General features: G+C 44.8%; 1 protein-coding gene across 1 annotated transcript in view; it reads right to left on the bottom strand.

The window, feature by feature from the left end:
- Nucleotides 1-22546, bottom strand: part of KCNQ1 (potassium voltage-gated channel subfamily Q member 1) — a 185628-nt gene that overhangs the window by 141681 nt on the left and 21401 nt on the right. The window contains exon 2 of the mRNA XM_040410033.1: nucleotides 7156-7640. Coding sequence (XP_040265967.1) covers nucleotides 7156-7436 — 281 coding nt within the window. The 5' untranslated portion in view covers nucleotides 7437-7640. The remainder of the gene's footprint in view (nucleotides 1-7155; nucleotides 7641-22546) is intronic.

Raw genomic sequence — 22546 nt, forward strand, 5'->3', positions numbered from 1 at the left:
TTTCGCCTCTGCTCAAATAACATTAAATATTAGGGTACTTAAAGGGAACCTGTCATTAACTTTATGCTGACCTCACTGAGGGCAGCATAAAATACTGACAGAAATGCTGAAGTCAGCGGTGTGTCACTCGTGAGCTAAAAGTAAGTGGTTGCCGAGAACCAGCATCATAATCATTGCAGCCCAGGCCCTGAAGAGTCCAATCTACCTGAGAAGAGTCCTGGTTATTCATAATCTCCTGCTCTCACCCATCTGCTGATGGTTGGCAGATCTCTCCTAGACAGAAAGGGAGAAAACTAGGTAGGAGCCGGTCAGTCATCAGCAGGTGGGCAGGGAGAGCAGGAATTCATGAATAACCATGACTTTTCTCAGGTGGCCGGGACTCTTTTCCAGGCCCAGTCTGCAATGATTGAGAGGTTGGTTTTTGGCAACCACTTAGACTACATTCACACTCGCGTTTGGTGCGGATCTGTCATGGATCTGCACAGATGGATCCGTTCAGATAATACAACCGCATGCATCCGTTCAGAACGGATCCGTTTGTATTATCTGTAACATAGCCAAGACGGATCAGTCTTGAACACCATTGAAAGTCAATAGAGGGCGGATCCGTTTTCTTTTGTGCCAGATTGTGTCATAGAAAAATGGATCCGTCCCCATTGACTTACATTGTGTGTCAGGACTGATCCGTTTGGCTCAGTTTCGTCAGACGGACACCAAAACGGTGCAAGCAGCGTTTTGGTTTCTGCCTCCAAAGCGGAACGGAGGCAAACTGATGCATTCTGAGCGGATCCTTATCCATTCAGAATGCATTAGGGCAAAACTGATCCGTCTTGGACCGCTTGTGAGAGCCCTGAACGGATCTCACAAACGGAAAGCCAAAACGCCAGTGTGAAAGTAGCCTTAATTGTAACTTATAAATGACAGACCGCTGAAATCAACTCACCGGTCTCTACTTTGTGCTGCCGTTAGTATGGGCAGCAGAAAGTTGATGACATGTTCCCTTTAAAAGCCATGCTAGTTTAAGCATGCTTCCAAGCGAGTATGCGTTGGATGGTTGGCTGAAATAGTGTTTGGCCAACATTTCTACCTCATCAGTGGTGCACCTCATCTAACCTGTGACTCCAGCTTTTAGGAAACTACAACTCCCAGCGTGCACTGATAGCAGCAAACTGTTGGGGCATGCTAGGCTACTCGATGGACAAGATGACCCTTTAACATAGATCTGCCACCAGTAGTATAAAAATGAAGGGTAACCGTTGAGCCCTACCTACATACATTTGTTATCTGCAGCAAAAATGATAGCTTTTGGTAGACTTGGAGACATGTTTTAGAAACCCAGTATTCCTCCCTTTCCAAGGCTAGTTTATACATGATGTAATACTCCATGACCGGGTTCGTCCAGTCAGGAAACCTTATTCACACCTTTTAAGATCAATGCAACCAGATTGTAGAAAAACGTGAAGACATTAATAGTAAAGCTGGTCACAGACATTAAAATGTATATCGGCAGAAGCCACCAATTTGGGCAAGATTTGCCAACCATCTAATTCTAATGGGTATGGGCAGGGGCGTAGCTAGAAGGGGTGCAGAGGTAGCAGTCGCTACCGGGCCCAAAGACCCTTGTGCCACATAAGACACTGGCATTATAGAAAGTGCATACTGGTCAATTTACACCTCTGGCTGGAGGGAAGGGGTTAGGTCAAGAATTTGGCATGAGGGGGTGCCCTTTTAATGTTTGCCTCAGGCAGCAGGAAGGCTATGTGCTCCCCTGCCCCTTGCCAACAAGCACTGAGGGACGGGGGCCCAAGCTGAACTCTTGCACCAGGGCCCATGAGCTTTTAGCTATGCCCCTGGGTATGGGCAGAGAAGGATCAGGCTGTTGGATCTCAACATGTCCGATTCTCTTGTTCTCAGGGGAGTTAAGCAGCAACAGAGTATGATTTTGAGGCTTTACTAAATCATTTTTATTGCAGCCCTCATATGCAGAGTATTCTTTCTACTGCATATAGGGCATCGATGCTGGGGGGAGGGGTAGTCACAACTGCCGTTTATAGGATAATTAAAGTAGTGTTGATTTTGCCTTTCAGCTCATTTTTTTATTGCACAAAAGTGGCATCATGCAGGAAATGCCAACAGGAAACGCAAATCATAAAATTAATTTATCTGTACTGTACTTAAAAGGAACTTCATCACAAAATGGGAGGTTGCAGCCAAGTCTTTTCACTCTCTAATATACAAGTGAGAAATTACCCTGAATATGTACCATTTGTGGTCCAACATTTTTGCTTTCTGTTTGAAGGTCTTTAGAAAATGAATTCATCACAATACAACATACAGTATATAGGGGAAAGGCAAGGCGCACACAGGATACAGAGGGGAAAGGCAAGGCGCACACAGGGGAAAGGCAAGGCGCACACAGGGGAAAGGCAAGGCGCACACAGGATACACAGGGGAAAGGCAAGGCGCACACAGGATACACAGGGGAAAGGCAAGGCGCACACAGGATACACAGGGGAAAGGCAAGGCGCACACAGGATACACAGGGGAAAGGCAAGGCGCACACAGGATACACAGGGGAAAGGCAAGGCGCACACAGGATACACAGGGGAAAGGCAAGGCGCACACAGGATACACAGGGGAAAGGCAAGGCGCACACAGGATACACAGGGGAAAGGCAAGGCGCACACAGGATACACAGGGGAAAGGCAAGGCGCGCACAGGATACACAGGGGAAAGGCAAGGCGCGCACAGGATACACAGGGGAAAGGCAAGGCGCGCACAGGATACACAGGGGAAAGGCAAGGCGCGCACAGGATACACAGGGGAAAGGCAAGGCGCGCACAGGATACACAGGGGAAAGGCAAGGCACACAGTATACAGGGGGAAGACCTATGGCTTCTAGCCACTGTCCGTCAGGAAGGACCGTTCGCAGCTGATATTTGTGCTAGATGCGATCGCATTTTTGCAACTGCCAGATTTGGAAAAAAAGAGCCTCAAGTCACTGTAACAAATCAAACTGTAGTGTACTTTGTTTAACCATTTGAAATGAAAAACTAAAAAACTATTGAAACAGAAAAAAAGAGCCAACGAGCTCCAGAACACATTGTCTACTTGAAATTTTTAGGTTTTTCATTAAAGAAACCCCTCTACCAACCCAATGGTTGTGTCACTGCACCAACAGATGTCTTTCCTAGGTCAGGCACCCTTGATCTAACTACCCAGCACTCTTCTCTGTGTTACAACCGACCTATGGAAGGTGAGGCACTGTTTCTGAAAGAATGCAGCCATGTTTGTCTAATGCTGGAAACTCCTCTAAAGACAAGGGAACCTCTGTAAACGCATCATAAGTTACCTTAATACTTAAAGGGGTTGGCTCATATGATCAATGTCATAGGTGCAAATGCCACCTCTAGAACCCTTTCCTATCTCCAGAACAGGCCCACAAATTGAAGGAGAGCATGCTATGCATGCGCGGAATGCTCTACATTCATTGCTATGGGAATCCCCAAAATAGCCTAGCAAGTACGCTATTTTCATAAGCTCCGTAGCAGTGAATATAGAGCGCACTGCGCAGGCACAGCCACCGCTCAATTCACCGCCATGGGATTGCTGGAAATAGCCAAGTTGCCACTCGCCTATTTTTGGAACTCTCATAGCGGTGAACGGAAGGTGTGCGGATGCTCTATGTTCACCTAGAGGTCCCCATGCTCGAGATAGCAGGAGGTCCCAAAGGTGGGACCCACTCCTACCTGACATGGGTATATTCTAGCGATACATCATCAATGTCTGAGATGGGCCAATCCCTTTACATTCCAATTTTGGCCAAAATTATGGAATAATTCTTCGCTCCTTGAAGGAAAAGCTGAAGTGCACTTCTAAGAGGCCTTCGAGAATGGGCAGGGTTTGAAACAAAGCATATAAGAAAATTACATAATGCTCCTCATAAAATGAATAACCTTTATGTACATAAAACTGGAAAAACACTTTAACTCGAGCTGAAAAACACAAAAAGCACTCCAGTTCATCAAATACACAATGTCAGTAATTGGACGATGGGTAACTGGGCACGTCTAGAGCCACATAATGCAGTAATACAGCTCGCCCAAGGCGGAAGCAAACCAAAGGCGGTTTGGAAATAAAAAACTGACATCACTCATGGTTGGTCCTAGTATTTAGAAACCTCAGTAATTCTGTAAAAAGTTCCAGTATATAATTAGAAGTATAAACCACTGAGCCACCCTAGACCTCCAGGGATATTAGATATGAACCCATAATCAGATTAGACCACGATGGTTAATGGATATCAACATAACACCTTCATCAACCTAGACCACCAGAGATGCTAAATTTTAACAGGCTCCAGACCACCAGAAATACCAAACCACAGTTACACCAAACCACCTGGTGCAAAAATGTGAGATGCAATATATGTAGGATTGGCAAAATGGCCACAATCAGGGTAGAGAGGGAAAGAAGAAAATTTGGCCTTCTTAGAAACCTTTCCTGCAATCTGTCTTGAGTCTGTAGGGTTGCTAGGGCTATCTGCACACGGTTGCAGGTTTACAAACCGTAAATCCCCACAAATTTCTGTGCATCTCCACACCACAAATTGCATGTGTTACATGCGTTTTTTGTGGTGGATTTAAGGCGGTTTGCCACAGACCACACAAAAGAATCGCACAGAGAATTGACCTGCTGTGGATTTAAAAATCTGCACTTAAGGTCGATTTCTGTACCAAACAAAAAATCTAAATGTACATGAGATTTGTGACATCTCACACACTTTACTGGTACTGTATTACGCAGCGTTTTTCTACATAAGAATATGCATGGAAAAAGTGCACATAATCCGCAACGTGTGCAGGAAGCCTAGGCCACTTACGCACAAGTGCGGTTGAAAACGCATAAGATTTGCACGAATTTCCGCGTGGATTTTATATGCGTTTCTTCACCATATCCGCACCAAAATCCGCAAACTCTGACATTGGTTTTGGGTGTGGATTAGATGCGGTTTTGCCGCAGATCTCACCCTTCATCGGAAAAGGTTGAATTTCTCAGCTAAAACCGCAAACATAAATCAACATGCTGGTACTGTACTAAGCTTCAGTTTTTCTGCACGGGAATCCGCGTGGAAAAACCGAACATATATTCCGTAAGTATCCTAAGAATGTAATCGATATGCGCTAGAGATGAGCAAATCAATTCTAAACTAATTTGATTTGTCGCAAATGTTGTAAAGATTCAAGGAGGATCCGAATTGGAGTTTTTGGTGATTCGATTTGGCCAAATGTGGGAAACGAGAGAAAAAAATAATATGAGTCCTAGAAGAGAATGTCATACACAAATTGTCAGGCCAACCAGAGCACGCCGATTTGAGTAGAAGTGATTCGGAATCAAATCGGTCGACCAATTAGGCCGATCAGAACACAAAATTAATTTTGAACACATCTATTTAAAGCAAATCATTCAATACCAAGGTCAGAGATTTATCATTAAAAAAAAAAAAACACAAAAAAAACTGTGTGACATAATTTAGATTTTTGCCGAAAGCATGTCTAACTCCCTGGAATAAGGACAGAAAGTTAAACACATGCCGTCAAGCTGCAGTAGGCCCCAGTGCCACCGGCTTCTGTGCTGCACTTAAAGCCTTGGCTACACAGAATGGCATTCCAAACTAGTGGCATCATAAATAGGCTGATAGTAATGCAAAAGCAAAAACAAAAAAGTATGCTGTACCATGAATGTCCATCATTTTCATCTACCTGCACACAACGTGCATTATGCAAGTTTTCTCCACAAGGATTCTCGAGAATAGACAAATCTCACGTACGCTCTACTTGTGGATTTTGAAATCTGCAAAATGTCAATTACGTCTGCAGTGTTAGGTGCGGATTTCACCCTTTTCAATGCAAGGGTAAGATCTGCTGCAAAACCGCATCAAATCTGCACCAAAAACCACAAGTAACGATGCATTTTTTGGTGTGGATTCGGTCTCGAAACACAGAAATCTGCATGGAAATAAATGCAAAATGTTTGCACCCCCTTCCCCATACCTGTGCGCAGGTAGCCTTATGATCTAAGTGTTTAGAGCATAAATCCACGAGCTTCTATCAGTTTCTAGAGAAGATGGACGACCACAAATATGACCGTCGTAGCAAATTTTAACTCCGCTTCACCGGAGTCCTGTTCTGAAATCAGAGGCTTGGCTTGAAGCTCCTGGTTCCAGATGCAAAATCTAGTTCAGGCCCCCACCTACTCATTCCATATGTAATACTGGGGTCTTTTTATGTGGCTTTTCAACCCGTTTGGACACTAGGAACGACTGCTACCCCAGCATCCCTTTGGGTACGTCCACATGGGTGAAAAATCTGCAAGGCATCTAGTGAAATTCTGATGCCTCAAAATCCGCACCAGAGGTCAAAGTTCTGGCCAGATTCCGTTGCAGATTTTTATCTACAGCATGTAGATGAAACTTTTTATAATCTCATCCACTTGGCTGGTACAGTATTACGCTGTGGATTCTTTTACACGCACTTCCGCAGCGTATCTGCCACGTGTGAATATACCCTTATACCTACCCGATGGCAGTTCTTTAACAATATGATAGCAGTAATGTATGACCACAGATTTACCATTCAGGCCTCTAGGTAAGCAGGTTGAGAGCTAGAACAACGGCCATATTTGTTGTTACCCAGCTTTCCTTGAAGAAGACATAATAGAAGTTCTCTGAAAAGGAACAACTCAAAGGATACTATATACCGTACACATGGTCTACAAATCGATTATAGAATTTTAAGTTTAGAACGTAATTGTTACTTTTATTACATCCCTAAAATTTATGCAGTTTTTGGAATATCGTTCTGAGTAACCCCTGGTTCATAATATGCGTCTTTTATAAAGGACAACATCTATTGGCGGAATAACGGCGTTCTAGAATATAGAATTCTAAAAGAAATCTCAGTGCTAATCCACCATCATCTAAAAAAGGACATAAATAATCATAAAAAGTCTCCAGAACTTCTGCACATACAGAAACACATGCTCCAACCAAACTAGATCCAAGATGGTCCAGAACTGCTAAACATCTAAGACACCTTACACCGACCACCTACAACAAAAAAAAAATTGTAAGACATCGAAACGTCATCTACTCACACTGTAAAGTGATAAACGAAACACTTCCATCCCGTCGGGCGTTCCAAAAAGTTATAAACTCTGCCTTGGATGTTGGTTCTGGTGAGCAGAGGTCGCCTGGTACTGTAGATAGAAACTCTGGGATCCAGATTGATAACCGGCCGCGGGCAATCGGTGTTAATCAGCACATCGCGTTTCAGTTCAAAAGTGGAGGTGGTGCGTTCCTGACCTTGCTGTCCATTGCTGTTTAACCCCTGAGGTCTAGAGATGTGTTCGTAATGTGTGTTCTGGTTTTCATTCATCTCCGGGGGACTGGGTTTGTTCAGGAGGTTAAGATTCCGATGTTCCAGTTTCTTCGCTGGGTTTTAGGAGGAGATGACGAGGACATAGAAGTTGTAAGAAATGGAGAAGGTGGGGGAGCTTCTTTAGGACTGTGAAAGTTTATTGGTTCATGGAGAAAAATTCAAGTTCTTCTTCTTCTTTTCTCCCCGGTGTGTTCAATCTGCCTGGAAAGCAATAAGAAGCAAAATCTAGTTAGTAACACACACGAGTTTCGAGGTCCTGCCTACTCCAGCTCTCTCCTGATGACTCCTCTGGTGGGGGGAGTGGTTCAGGCATGATTCCTTCCTGACCACAGCTCTCTTAGATGTCTATTAGAGTTGTTGATTTTAGAGGTGTGATCCTTAATGCTGTGTCCTCTCTCTTTCTGGAAAAGTCACCTTCTCTTCACTTTCTTTCAGAACTTCCACCTTTCCTACTGCAGATATAACGTGTGCCTACCGACCGCAGTCTCCTGGAGGGGTAGAAATGCTTCTCATTCCATTGAAACTATGAACGCGAGATGGACTTGATACAGAACGGTTAGCATTCTTTATGTTAAAGGGGTATTCCCATCTGGGACACTGATTGAATAGCGCTAGGATATGCCACAAATGTCAGATAGGTGAAAGTTCCACCTGTGAGACCCTCTTCTATTTGCAAAATTGAGCACAATATGCATGTGCCGCATCCTCGCCGTTCACCACTATGCGAGCGCTGACTTGGCTATTTTTGGAAGCCTTATAGAAGTGAATGAAGAGGATAATGCCAAAAAGTGGAATTCAATCCGAATTTCAGGGAAAATTTGATAAGCTGCGAAGCCGAATTTCCTTGTGCTTCGTGGTAACGAATCAATTTCCCCTGAATGGCAGTAAAAAAAATATAAAAAAACAATACTTACCTCATACGTTTGATCTTGAAGACCCGGCCGCCTTCTTGATTGAAGATCCTGCGGGAAATCCTTTGCGCGGTGACTTATGTTTCAAGGACAGCACCAGTGTCCCACGTCTTTGGAAGCGTCACGGTCACCAGCAGTCAGACTCTTTCCCGCTGCAAATGGTAGACTCAAAAATAAAGATGAAACGTGACCAGCGTCTTCCCTTGTGCAAAATTTTTTTTCAACCGACACAGCAAACAGGCAACGTTTCGGCTTTACATAAGCCTTTCTCAAGCCACGGCTTGAGAAAGGCTTATGTGAAGCCGAAACGTTGCCCGTTTGCGGTGTTGGTTGAAAATAAATCTTGCACAAGGGAAGACGCTGGTCACGTTTCATCTTTATTATGACGTCACCATGTCAGCCGACGTGATGACCTCACGGGCTGCGCAAGATTTCTCACTGGATCTACAGTCAAGATGGCTGCGGCCGGGTCTTTGCGATCAAATTGGTGAGGGTAAGTATGATTTTATTATTTCTTTATTTTCTTTTATACTGTAAAATTGGATGTCAGATGCCGCATTCGGCTGTGAATGCGGCATCTATTGGGGGAGTACGATGGGGGCGGCTCAATCGCCGCTCCCTGTCATTGCGCCCGCTACTTACAAAGAAATGCTCTTCGCGACGAAGTAATTTGTCTCAAAGCAAAAAAAAAATTGTCAAATTCGGCGAAGCAGCAGAATCTAATTTTTCAATATTTGCTCATCACTAGATACTGCGCATGCTCAACACGCTCTCCATTCGCCACTATGGGACTTCCGAAACTAGCCGAGCGCCCTTGCTTGGCTGTTTTTTTGGAACTCCCATAGCAGTGAATGGAGAGCAAGCCATCAAGCTCTCTTTCACATCAAGGGCCCCATTCTGGAGATAAATGCAGGTCCCAGAGATGGGACTCACACCTATTGGATATCTGTGGCAGTTTCTAGCGATATGCCACAAATGTTTAGATGGTTAAACACCTTTAAAAATATTGGGGGGGGGGGGGGGGGTTAGAAAAAAAACCCACTCCTAACATGTCCAGTTCAAGCATCAGCATTTACATTCTCCATATGATAACAATTCTGTTATCGGAGTATCTTTTCTTAAAACTCTGTTTTGTACAGCCCTCTATTATTCCTCCTGGAAATGTACACATACATTAAAAATGGTCGTTACCAGTTGAACGCTTTACACTGGTCGATCAGTGTGGACAATCGTGGACAGAGTTGAACGAATCGAGCTTCGGATCCTAGATCCAAAAATCGATTCGTTCAAAACTTTGTTTTCATGCTGTACCCGTCTCCGTACAGCATTAAAAATGAAGTTTGGAGCGAATCGACTTTGGATCTAGGATCCGAAGCTCAATTTGCTCAATACTAGCGGGAATGTTAACACCCAGTTGTCAGTTTAGTTGTGCATTTCCTGAAGGAATAACAGAGGAACGGCACAAGGCAGAGGGCTAAGAAAAGATGTAGCAGACTTGTTTTTCCAGGGGTAATATAAGCATTTACTAAAACAGACATGTTCAATCATATTGCGGGACATGGGACAGGAATCAATACTGCAATTAGCGCATTAAAGGCCACTACAGCGCATGTTTGCGCCATATGATGGCTCTGTGCAACCACAATATAACCTCTGTTACCTAGAGAACATTTCACAAGCAACCTTACCAAGATGTGCCAGTTTTTTTAATTTTTTCTGAGTTATGACTAAGGATGTGTAAACGTCTGAAACGCGTTAACAGGAGTCACAGAGTTGCTGTTTCCACACCATGATGTTTTAAATGTTGAAATAAAGAATAATTGGATTTTCCGCCTAGTGCTGGATTGTCCTACAAGTCTTGTTCCAGACTGTCCGAGCGCGGTGTGCGTCCTCATCGAAGTTTTTCTTCAATTCACTTTTTTTATTTCTTAACCTAAGCCTCCAGGAGTCGTTACCTTTGACCAAATGCATTACAGAGAAATGTGGCATGTTCTCCGTGTCACGATAATTCCATTAGATGACCATAACATAGATAACGCAGACCTGGAAAGTTACAGCCGGCGACGGACAGTTTTACATCGCCCTCTTATGGCCATAGGAGCCGTAGACTTCAGGGATCAGCAACCTTCAGCACTCCAGCCGCTGTGAAACTACAACTCCCAGCATGGAGACTTGCTCGGCTGTTCTTGTAACTCCCATAGAAGTGAAAGGAGGCTTCTGGGAGTTGTAGTTTTACCACAGCTGGAGTGTCGGGGGTTGCTGATCCCTGCAGCATGGGGTCTAGTTTGCGTAGTGTTGGAGTTCTGTGGTTTACTAACCAGTATGAGTTAATTTAAGGGAATCTGTCACCAGCGACCCGCACCCCCGATAGACACATAGCTGTAGTTGACCTGATAAAAAAATTCCGTTTTTTCTTTCGTCAATCCGAGGCTCCGTTTATGACACTTTTTCCTTAATATGCAAATTAAGCCCTAGGTGCAATGAGGGCGTCACCATTGCCCTTATTGCACCCATCCTCCACTTCTTACCTGGCTGCTTTGATTGACAGGGTGAGGCATGAATAGAAAATCTGCAACAAAAAACGCATAAAAAAACGACACACACAAAAAAAACGCACCAAAACCGAAATAAATAGAGCAGATTTATGTGCCGTTTTGGTGCGGATTTCATGCGGGTTTTCTGCTTACAAACCTGCTTAGTCTGCAGGTGACCTACGGCTACCTGCGCACGTTGCGATTACGCGCCGTTTTTTCCTAGTAGAGGAACTGCAGCGTGATACAGCATCAGCTAAGTGTATGACATTGGCCATGTGACCTTCGAAAGGTCTGCGGATTTTTAGTGCGGATTTCTTTAGTGCGGATTTCAGCCTTTGCATTGCAGATCAGGGCAACATCAAAATCTGCAAGTAACACAGAGAAAGGAAACGCAGAAAAATCCGCACGAAAATCCATAAAGAATTTATGTTTTAAAACCTGCCCTCTTGGGTAGGAATCCTAAGGGTATGTTCACACAACTGATTTGAGCACGTCAAAAATCAGCCGCTTATTCACTGCGGTCTCTTGGTTTAGTGCCCCTGAATGGAGCGAAATCGGACGCAGGCTCCCGCCGCAGCTTTCCGAGGTCTGTGTGGGGTAACAGCACCAAGAATGGAAAACAACACGTGAAAAAGCCTCAGCCACATGAACTGCAGCGCAGACTCCCGTTGAAAACAATGGGAGGCGGTTCAGAGCAGTTTTCAGCACCAAATTTGTGCTAAAACCTGTGCCAAAAATCTGCCGTGTGAACATACCCTAAGGGCTCATGCACACGAACGTGTGTGTCCCATATTGTGGCCCGCCTGGGCAGCGGCCGTGTGCACTCCATATAACGAATGCAGACCCATTCACGTGACTAGGTCCGCAATCCAACAGATACGGAGCAGTGCAGAGTGGAGGCACGGAGCGGAAGCCCGCGGCGGGACTACCGAGCGCTTCTGTGGGATTTCAGTCCATGCCTCCGTACCGCAAAAAAAAATAGAACACATCTGTGTTGGTCCCATGTTCCTATGTGTCCTCATTGCTGAGAAAAATTATGTTTTATCATATGCAAATTAGCCTCTAGGAGCAACTGGGGCGTTGCCATTACACCTAGACGCTCAGCTCTCTCTGCAACTGCCGCACCCTCTCCACTTTGATTGACAGGACCAGGGAAAACAATCACACCTGGTCCTGTCAAAGTGCAGAGAGAGCAGAGCCTCTAGGTGTAACGGCAACGCCCCCGTTGCTCCTAGAGGCTCATTTGCATATAATAAAACAGCATTTTTCTCAGCCATGCGGACACATATGACCAACACAGATGTCTTCAGCTGCCAAGTGCACATGTAACAGGTCAGCCAGTGTCATAGGTACAAATCCTTCCCGATGCCGAGGTTTAGCAGCTGAACTTCCACAATTTGCGGTAATCCAGGTGGACAAATCCTCCTTTCCTGTGTAACGCTCATCAGACTGGACAAAATCTGCCAGAAACCTACCCTTGTGTGTCCATGGCTGAACCTCACAACCACAACTGTCAGATGGGAGTGCGGCATGCTTCAACCTTAACGGACGGTCGCACGCAGCAAATGATGGCGTGTCTACTCTGCAGTCCTGGCCTATAAAAATATGGGGCACATTTAATAAAACCGGTGTAAATGAAAACTGGTTCAGTTGCCCATAGCAACCAATAAGATTCCACCTTTCATTTGTCACAGCTCCTTTGGAAAATGAAAGGTGGAATCTGATTGGTTGCTATGGGCAAATAAACCAGTTTTCATTTACACCGGTTTGATGAAAATGTCCCTTTAGTTCAACCAAAAGCCTAACAGCTCATGTACCAATGCTATCCCCTAAATGATGTGCACGGATGCTTAGGAAGCAGAGATCTAAGCTGCTGTAGGCAGGTTTATGTGGGCCCTTAAAAGGCATACCTAACAACTTTTACACTAAGCCATATCTGTAACTCTGACCATTGCCTATCTTTATCCAAACCCACACAGTCCACCTCGTTTCCGCAAACTGTAGTCTATTTACTGCCCCCATACTGCACTTACACAGCGAAACTCCCCCATAGTGCCCCCACACAATAAAATGCCCCATAGTGCCCCCACAGTAAAATGCCCCATAGTGCCCCCACAGTAAAATGCCCCATAGTGCCCCCACAGTAAAATGCCCCATAGTGCCCCCACACAATAAAACATCCCCATAGTACACCCCCACAGTAAAATGTCCACACAATAAAACATCCCCATAGTACACCCCCACAGTAAAATGTCCACATAGTAAAAAGTCCCCATAGTACACCCCCACAGTAAAACGTCCACAGTGCCCCCACACAGTAAAACGCCTCCATGATGCCCCCACACAGTAAAACGCCTCCATGATGCCCCCACACAGTAAAACGCCTCCATGATGCCCCCACACAGTAAAACGTTCCCATAGTGCCCCCACACAGTAAAACGTTCCCATAGTGCCCCCACACAGTAAAACGTTCCCATAGTGCCCCCACACAGTAAAACGTTCCCATAGTGCCCCCACACAGTAAAACGTTCCCATAGTGCCCCCACACAGTAAAACGTTCCCATAGTGCCCCCACACAGTAAAACGTTCCCATAGTGCCCCCACACAGTAAAACGTTCCCATAGTGCCCCCACACAGTAAAACGTTCCCATAGTGCCCCCACACAGTAAAACGTTCCCATAGTGCCCCCACACAGTAAAACGTTCCCATAGTGCCCCCACACAGTAAAACGTTCCCATAGTGCCCCCACACAGTAAAACGTTCCCATAGTGCCCCCACACAGTAAAAAGTTCCCATACTACACTCCCACAGTAAAACGTTCCCATACTACACTCCCACAGTAAAACGTTCCCATAGTGCCCCCACACAGTAAAACGTTCCCATAGTGCCCCCACACAGTAAAACGTTCCCATAGTGCCCCCACACAGTAAAACGTTCCCATAGTGCCCCCACACAGTAAAACGTTCCCATAGTGCCCCCACACAGTAAAAAGTTCCCATACTACACTCCCACAGTAAAACGTTCCCATAGTGCCCCCACACAGTAAAACTTTCCCATAGTGCCCCCACACAGTAAAACGTTCCCATAGTGCCCCCACACAGTAAAAAGCTTCCATGATGCCCCCACACAGTAAAAAGTTCCCATACTACACTCCCACAGTAAAACGTTCCCATACTACACTCCCACAGTAAAACGTTCCCATAGTGCCCCCACACAGTAAAACGTTCCCATAGTGCCCCCACACAGTAAAACTTTCCCATAGTGCCCCCACACAGTAAAACGTTCCCATAGTGCCCCCACACAGTAAAAAGCTTCCATGATGCCCCCACACAGTAAAAAGTTCCCATACTACACTCCCACAGTAAAACGTTCCCATACTACACTCCCACAGTAAAACGTTCCCATAGTGCCCCCACACAGTAAAACGTTCCCATAGTGCCCCCACTCAGTAAAACGCCTCCATTATGCCCCCACACAGTAAAACGTTCCCATAGTGCCCCCACACAGTAAAACGTTCCCATAGTGCCCCCACACAGTAAAAAGCCTCCATGATGCCCCCACACAGTAAAAAGTTCCCATAGTGCCCCCACCCAGTAAAAAGCCTCCATGATGCCCCCACACAGTAAAAAGTTCCCATAGTGCCCCCACACAGTAAAACGCCCCCATAGTGCCCCCACACAGTAGAACGCCCCCATAGTGCCCCCACACAGTAGAACGCCCCCATAGTGCCCCCACACAGTAGAACGCCCCCATAGTGCCCCCACACAGTAGAATGCCCCCATAGTGCCCCCACACAGTAAAACGCCCCCATAGTGCCCCCACACAGTAGTGCCCCAGAGTTATAGTGGACCCCCCATCTACCCCATGTTTAGCTTTAATACAATGACATAACATAATAGATGCTATTTTGAAACTGCAGCCAACCTACAAGGACAACGCGTTTCGCAATCAGACAGATTTCATCAGATCCATGCTTGACTTGATAGGCGTAGAACGTGTTTACCCAGATTGTAATAGTCGCCCAAGCCCATCGGACTCCTGGCATTTGTTCGGCCCATGCCCGCCCTGGTCCTTGACTTTAATAGTAACATATAATGAACGTCCCACGTTCACCAGAAATGCAGCTTGTGCAGGCGAACCCGACTGCGGCAGCACTACATGTAATAGCACTTCAGTGTGTAGACTCCGTATACCACAGTCCACATCTAGACCACTATGAACTTCACCTGGCGGACTGGCTGCATACAGAACTGTATTTTCAGGTTTGACTGGCAAGCGCTTTAAGCGACATTTTTTAACTTGTTGAAACACTTGAACTTGCTGGATCTTGCCACGGATTCACATACATAACGATTTCAGGGGTTGCTGGCAGGTTTTCTGCAAGGGGTTATCCTGTTTGAATAAATATGATATTTTTTTCCCTTTCCTTCAGGCGCCTCATTTCTTTATATCAAGGTCTATAAATCTTCACATGGCTTGCCCTGAACTGATTCCTAATGGCGATAGTATTTTATCAATTTATGTACTGTATGTAACTCAACTGTGATATAACTTCTCCGTAGAACCCCCAGCTGTCCAGAATTTGACAAAGTTGTCCAAAATTTTTAGAGAATCCTGGTAAATTTGACTTGTCCCAGCCTAAAAATAAATGGGGCCTATGTAAATCCCACTCAGGGGTAAGCGTTCCTGGTGGAGGGGGCTTAAAATGGAAGTGGTCAGCTCCTCCATGCTGCCTATCCTATGGTTAATGTAAAAAATGAAAATAAGACAGTTGCCATATTTATAAAGCACCTGTACCAATTTTTTTTTTTACTTTTTCCATTACAAATAGTCTCCTTATAAAGGGATCATCCCATTATTAATGTAAAGAGTGAAAATCAGACATCATATAGAACATGACCATCTCTTTCTGACAAAGCTAGAACCAGCCCTGTACCTCACATGGATCCAGAGATCTCCCCCATTCATTGCCCTAATTGCTCTGCTAGATTTATTTCAAATCTGGCAGCTCGGTTGGGGGGGGGGGGGTATCCTTTGAGCTCTCTCTCTATCACTGCTCAGGAGGATGGGCCTTTCCCCCCCCCCCCTCTTCTAGCAGTAAATAAGGTTGGCGAGAGGAAACTGAGCATGTGCGTCCACTTCAGTGAGGTGGACAGGGAAGTAAGTAAAAGACTTTTAGCCATCGCTATACTATATCTTAGCTATACTAAATATTTTTAATGATCTGCAATTTAAAAAAAATTAAGATCCAGGTGCTGGTTTGAAAACTATAAAATATTTTACGTAGGACAAAGCCTTTAACCCCTTAGCGCATAATGCCATACATGTACGGCATTATGCGCCTGCAATTGCATGGAGCGGGCTACTGCACTGATCCCACTCCATACGCAACAGGTACTGGCTGTATAATACAGCAATGACGAGGAATAGTGAGCGCGCCGAACCCCATCATTTAACCCCAGAGATGTCGCGTTCAACACCAATCGCAGCATCTGTGAGGTGAGGTAAAGGGATGCAGCTCCCTCTGCCTTACGATTGGAGCACCCATGGTGAAATCACAGGGCTCCAATCAGTTACCATGGCAGCCTGGGTGCTGCCGAAGCGTCCTAGGCTTGCCATGGAAATCTGCCTTCTGAGCTGTGCACATGGCACAGGTCCGCAGAAAGCGTGTCAAAATCCTATTCACCGTACTAGATCTCTATTAGGGTGAATAGGACAAATGATGAAAAGATCCCAGGTTCTAGGGGGGCTAAAAATAATTAAATAAAAAAAAACAAAAAAAAAAAACACTAAAATATTTACTGTTTAAAATCATCCACCTTTCCCAATTTTACATATAAAAAATAAGCATAATTTGGTATTGCCAGATCTGAAAATGTCAACTATTAAAATCTACAAAAATTCCTGCGAGGTGAATGCTGTACCGGAAAGAAAAATGAAAAACATTTGAATTATTTCAAAGTTTTTTTGTTTTTTTTTTAAATAAAACAAAATAAAAACTATACAAGTTTGGTATTGCCGTAATCGTATTAAGCTGCAGAATAAGGATGTCATGTCATTTTTTTAGCGCACAGTGAACCGTGTGATGTCAAAACCCCAAAAACCTTTTATCCCACAAATCATTTTTTTTCTTCTTTTCCATTATAAGACATGGTAAATTAAATGGTGGTAAAAATACATCTTGTCCCACAAATAATAAGCCATCACATGGCTATATGAAAATTTTATTCAGCAGCTTCACTGAAGTTCGACAAGAACTCATGAATCGCAATAAATCAGGTATACCCAGGTCAAATCTGCCTAATCATATTCTTCCCACTTGGTGGCCCAATCTCCGTGTGAGTTGCAGTGGGTGGGTTTGGGGTGGCCCCAACGCTACGCTGGGTCCCCCAGATACTGTCAAGGTGTCACCGCTGTTCTCCAAAAGTGATGGTAAGGCATGCACCCCAATGAGAAATAAGTCCACAGAGTCAAGGTCTGCAGTAAATCAGTGTGCTGCTTTACTGGAGGAATTCAGGTGCAAAACAATAGAGGTGAGGCATAAGGCTGGCTTCTCCAATCTCCTCCCTGGCAGAAGAAGGGTTTGATGCTGAGGAAATGCCTGAGCTAGCTGTCCCTCTCTCTCTCTCTGTCAGAAGGCTGGAAGCCCACGGTCTGTAGCTCAGCAGTCCAGGTGGCTCCTTGATCACAGGGCTGGTGACCCATGGTCTACGGCTCAGTGTCCCTATCTCAGCGTTTTCTTGTGGTCACTCATGTAGATTGGCAGAGTCTCCCCCTCCAAGCACTGATACCTAACTTTAGAAAACTTGGGGCTCTGACTTCTCTCCTTATATACAGTTTCTGGCTGAACTAGGCCCTTCTAGTAGGAAGGGTGGAGTGGAGAAACTTAGCACAAACAGATACAAAGTTACAACTTCCGTCTGTCATAGACTTACGTTAGAGTTTCAATGATACCTAATGGAAATGGCACCGCAGTTTTGCCAGACAAAAACAAGTTTTCAGACATTCGAAAGGTCGGTCTGTCTGGTCTGGATTTTTATCTCCAAAACATGGTCTCCTTTAAAACCTATGGTAGTTGTGGAAAATTATCATCTTCTTGTTCAAAGTCCCAAAAGTCTCTAAGTATTAATTTACCCTTTCCACAGTGCCATACAAATACAGTGCAAATAAGCAGGAGATATATGACAACACATATACATTACTCACAAAAAGTTAGGCTGGGTTCACACGGGCGTTGCGGGTGCGTTGCGGGAACATGCGTGATTTTTCCACGCGAGTGCAAAGCGTTTTAATGCATTTTGCACGCACGTGAGAAAAATTGGCATGTTTGGTACCCAGACCCGAACCCGGACTTCACAGAAGTTCGGGCTTGGGTTCAGTATTCTGCAAATTGTATTACTTTCCCTTATAATATGGTTATAAGGGAAAATAATACAGTGAATAGACTTTCATCTTAGCAACCATGCGTGAAAATCGCACCGCATCCGCACGTGCTTGCGATTTTCACGCAGCCCCATTCACTTCTATGGGGCCTGCATTGCATGAAAAACGCACAATATAGAGCATGCTGCGATTTTCACGCAACGCATAAGTGATGCGTGAAAATCACCGCTCATGTGCACAGCCCCATAGAAATGAATGGGTCTGGATTCAGTGCGGGTGCAATGCGTTCACCTCACGCATTGCACCCGTGCGGAAATATCGCCCGTGTGAAAGAGGCCTTAGGGATATTTGGGTTTAATTGAGATTTATGGAAAACGTAAAAAGTTCACGCTACAGTGATATCATTTCATGAAAGTAGGGCATTTAAGTAGAAGCAGCAATGGCGATTTCTTCATCTCAAACAATTTACTGAAACAAAAGCCAACACCAGTGCTGGGTATACCCCCACAACAAAATGTCAGGGTCTCAATAACTTGTCATGTGGCCTTGAGCATCAATTACAGCTTGTCAACAAGTCAACTTATTGTCTGCTGAGGCATTACATCCAAATCTTCTTGAAAGGCAGCCCTCAGGTCATTGAGGTTCTGAGGTACAGAGTTACGTGCCTCTACACGGCGACTCACCTGATTCCATAGGTTTTCAATGGAATTCAGGTCTGGAGAAAGTGCAGGCCACTCCATTTAGGGAACCTCTTCAGCAGCCGTTCCCTAATGATGCAATCTCGATGAGCTGTCGCATTGCCGTGCATGAAGATGAAAATCAGGCCTGTGTTGTTCATGCAGAAACACAATGACTGGACTAATGAGGTTATTCAACTAGTATAGGCTTGTCACTGTACCATTAACAAAGTGTAGGGCAGTTCTGTATTGACTAGACACACCTGCCCACACTGTAAGGCCTCATGCACACAACCGTTTTTCGGGTCCACATCCGTTGCTCTGTTCCGAGGCACCGCCAAAAAAAATATAGCATGTCCTATTCTTGTCCGTTTTGCGGACAAGAATAGGCATGTCTACAATGCGCCACCCATTCCGTAAATTGCAGAAGGCATACGGGCGGCTTCAGTTTTTTGCGGATCCGCGGTTTGCGGACCGCAAAAAACGGCACGGTCGTGTGCATGTAGCCTTACACCACCACTGGCGACAACAGTGGCTGATGCATAGCGCTCTCCTTGACATCTCCAACATCGCTGGCGGCCATCATTTCTGCTCAGAGTGAATCGACTTTCATCAGTGAACAGTACTGAGGTCCACTGTTCCCTCTTCCAGGGTAGATGCTCCATGGTCCATGCAAGACGTGTGTGCCTGGTGGTGTGGTCAGGTACCCTAGCAGGTCGTCTAGCACGCAGACCACGCCGATGTAAACTGTTCTGAATGGTCTGACGTGACTCTTGGGTGCCTTTCACCTCCCTTAAATGTGTCTGGAGTAGTGTGGCATTCAACATCCGTTTCGGCAGGGCATTGTTCACAATAAAGCGGTCATTCATTAGGGTGGGAAGTGGCCAAAGGACGTCCACTTCTATGCCTTTCGTGACTCTTCCAGTCTCTCCGAACTGATACCCACCAATTTTAGACATTGGTCCAGATTTATCATTACACTTACATCTTACTCCACTTTTACAATGTGTCCAAAGTCACTAATGGCCAAGTCAGATTTATTAATGGTCCTTTAATACTGTGATAAATGTGGTTTGACGGTAGCAGTTTATCCTTCAGTAAGTGGCTTTACAAAAGTCGCACGGCTTTAATAAAAAGTCGCATGTTCTATTAAAAGATAAGCATGGTCCTCACTGGAGTGAAATTGCGCAATTTTTTGCGACATTTTAAATTGTCGCAATAGTAAATCTGTCTAGAGATTCATTTACATAAGAAAAAACGCCCACTTTCAGAAAACTTGCGGGCATAGCGCAGAGCCAATAAAAGTCGCAAAGTTTTGCACAGTTTTAGCGATTGCGCAAAAATTTGCGACTTTTTCACTCCATTATTTTGACTTGAGCGAATGATAAATCTCACCCATTGTGTTTGACAAAAATAAGATTTGCATTGGTGTCAGATGCTCAGGAATTAATATGTTCCTGTCAGTTAGAATATATGTTAAGTCAAACATATAAAAATGACCCCACCCAACATTTTTTTTATTGTTGCACTGCTGCGCAGTTCTTCTTTTGTGCCTTTACTATGCGTTTCTGTACTTGGACGATTACAAATTCATGTACAGAGACCCAAGCCAACGTTACAGCTACACGATGACATAAGTCGGACGACACATAAATATGGTCGACTTGCCTGCAACGTGCTGTTGCGCAACTATTTTAAAACTAAGAAAACACAGCCAAGTTATAGGAGAAAGTCAATTGAGGAAAAGTTGCAGGTGATTGCAACATGTGGCACAAAATCCGACATGTGTCACGGCATGTGTCATTGCAACACCATTGACCAACGTTACATAAAATGTCGCCATACCCTAAAGCTTAATATATAAAAGGAAAAAAGAAAAAAAAAAAGAGGAGGCAGCGCCTCGTGTGTAGAACCTTACAGCACTGTGTATAAGCACAGAAACTACTGATTATGCTTACTAGAAGGGGTTGTGAAAGGTCACAACGCCTCCGAATCGCTTATCTGGATGATTACCCGTTCAGTTTACGGGAGAAGAGAAGACTGCGTCTGCTGCCCCTGGTCTGTATCCCTTGCCGTGGTTGCGGTTGTCAGGATAAAATGTATGCAGAGAAGTGAAGAAAAATCAGACCATTCTCGGTGGCGCTGGTGCAGTAAGGACTCGATGCTCAGAAGGTACCAATAAAAGGTAATCTTTTTATTAAAGTAGGTCTACGCGTTTCGGGGGCAGAACATTCCCCTTCCTCAGGACAATAAAACTTATTACATACCCTAAAGCTAAGAGAAAGCGATTAATGTAAAGCTAAGGCAGGGGCGGCCTAGGAACTTTAAGTGGCCCTGGAAAAAAAATAAAAAATAAAAATCATGTTGTAGGTGGGTCCAAATTGACAGAAGGCGGTACAACATTAGTAGGCGAAGTCAGCAATACCGTAGTGCAGGACAAAATGCCGCCCCAGCAGAACCAGATACCACTGTGCAGCACAAAATACTGCTGCCTACCCCACAGTACAAAGCTGCATCATCGTCCTGAGGATGGAAATATAACTAAATTCAGGAGGGCACCTGTGGCCACTGGCCAGGTTTATAAGTGCTTGATGCACCTACCTTGCTGATGGCCAAGAGAATGGATTACGTGGCCCCGTGGGCATTGGCCCAGCGGAATATTTCCCTGTAAGGTCTATGGTCAATCCGCCCATGAGCTAAGGGTATGGCTACATGGCAACATGTGGCTCACAACATTTTGCGCAAATGTTTGTCAATGATGTCGCAATGTGACATGCTTTGACTGCGACCTGACAGTTGCAAAAAATCCAGACAGGTCGCACATTTTTTTGCGCAACTCTTCTGCAGCTTGCTGTTGCGCGACACATGCCACCATGTAGCTGTTTCCTAAAAAAAAGTCCCTTGTGTCCCACAAGGTAGACTGAGGAATAAAAAAAGAAAATAATAAAAAAATCATCTTTAGAATGCAAATTCCAAAAGGTGAAATTTCTGCGCCCTGGTGACAAAGCTCCAGTTTAGGTTGCAGTTCGATAACATGACCTGAAAGTCCCAGATGAACCACACAACATCCATCTATTATAGATAAGGACATTATCATTAATTGCATTGTATCAATGAGTTGTGTGCTCCTTATCTCGGGCCCATTTTGTCCAGGTCATGGATAAGGAGCTGGTTAATATTCAGGATAGGGGGAGTAAATCAAACACTCAGAATGGATGAGGGACGATGAGAAACAATAGGAAATCCATCAGATCTGTCATCAAAAGAAAATACCCTTCCTAAAAAGCCATCTTGATTACTCCATCTATCTGCACAAGTCCATTACACCCTTCTGGACTGCTGTGAGAATTTACTCGGTGCACATTTTATTAACCACCACCGAAAAAGTCCAAAAGTTCACGGGATAAAAAATTTTTCAGAGCAATGGAAAGAAATGGAATTGTATAGAAGCATGCAACGTAGAACAAAAGTATTGTCCAAACATTAGAAACTTCTATCCAGTAGTTGGTTCCTCAGCCAAGACTGCTCTTTAGGGTTCACACACATGGTGATGCCGACGCCTGCACAGACCGCGTACAACAGCGTGAGGAGACCCTAGGAGT

The sequence above is a fragment of the Bufo bufo genome, chromosome 10 (genome assembly GCF_905171765.1).
Source record: "Bufo bufo chromosome 10, aBufBuf1.1, whole genome shotgun sequence".
In the NCBI taxonomy this organism is placed as follows: domain Eukaryota; kingdom Metazoa; phylum Chordata; class Amphibia; order Anura; family Bufonidae; genus Bufo; species Bufo bufo.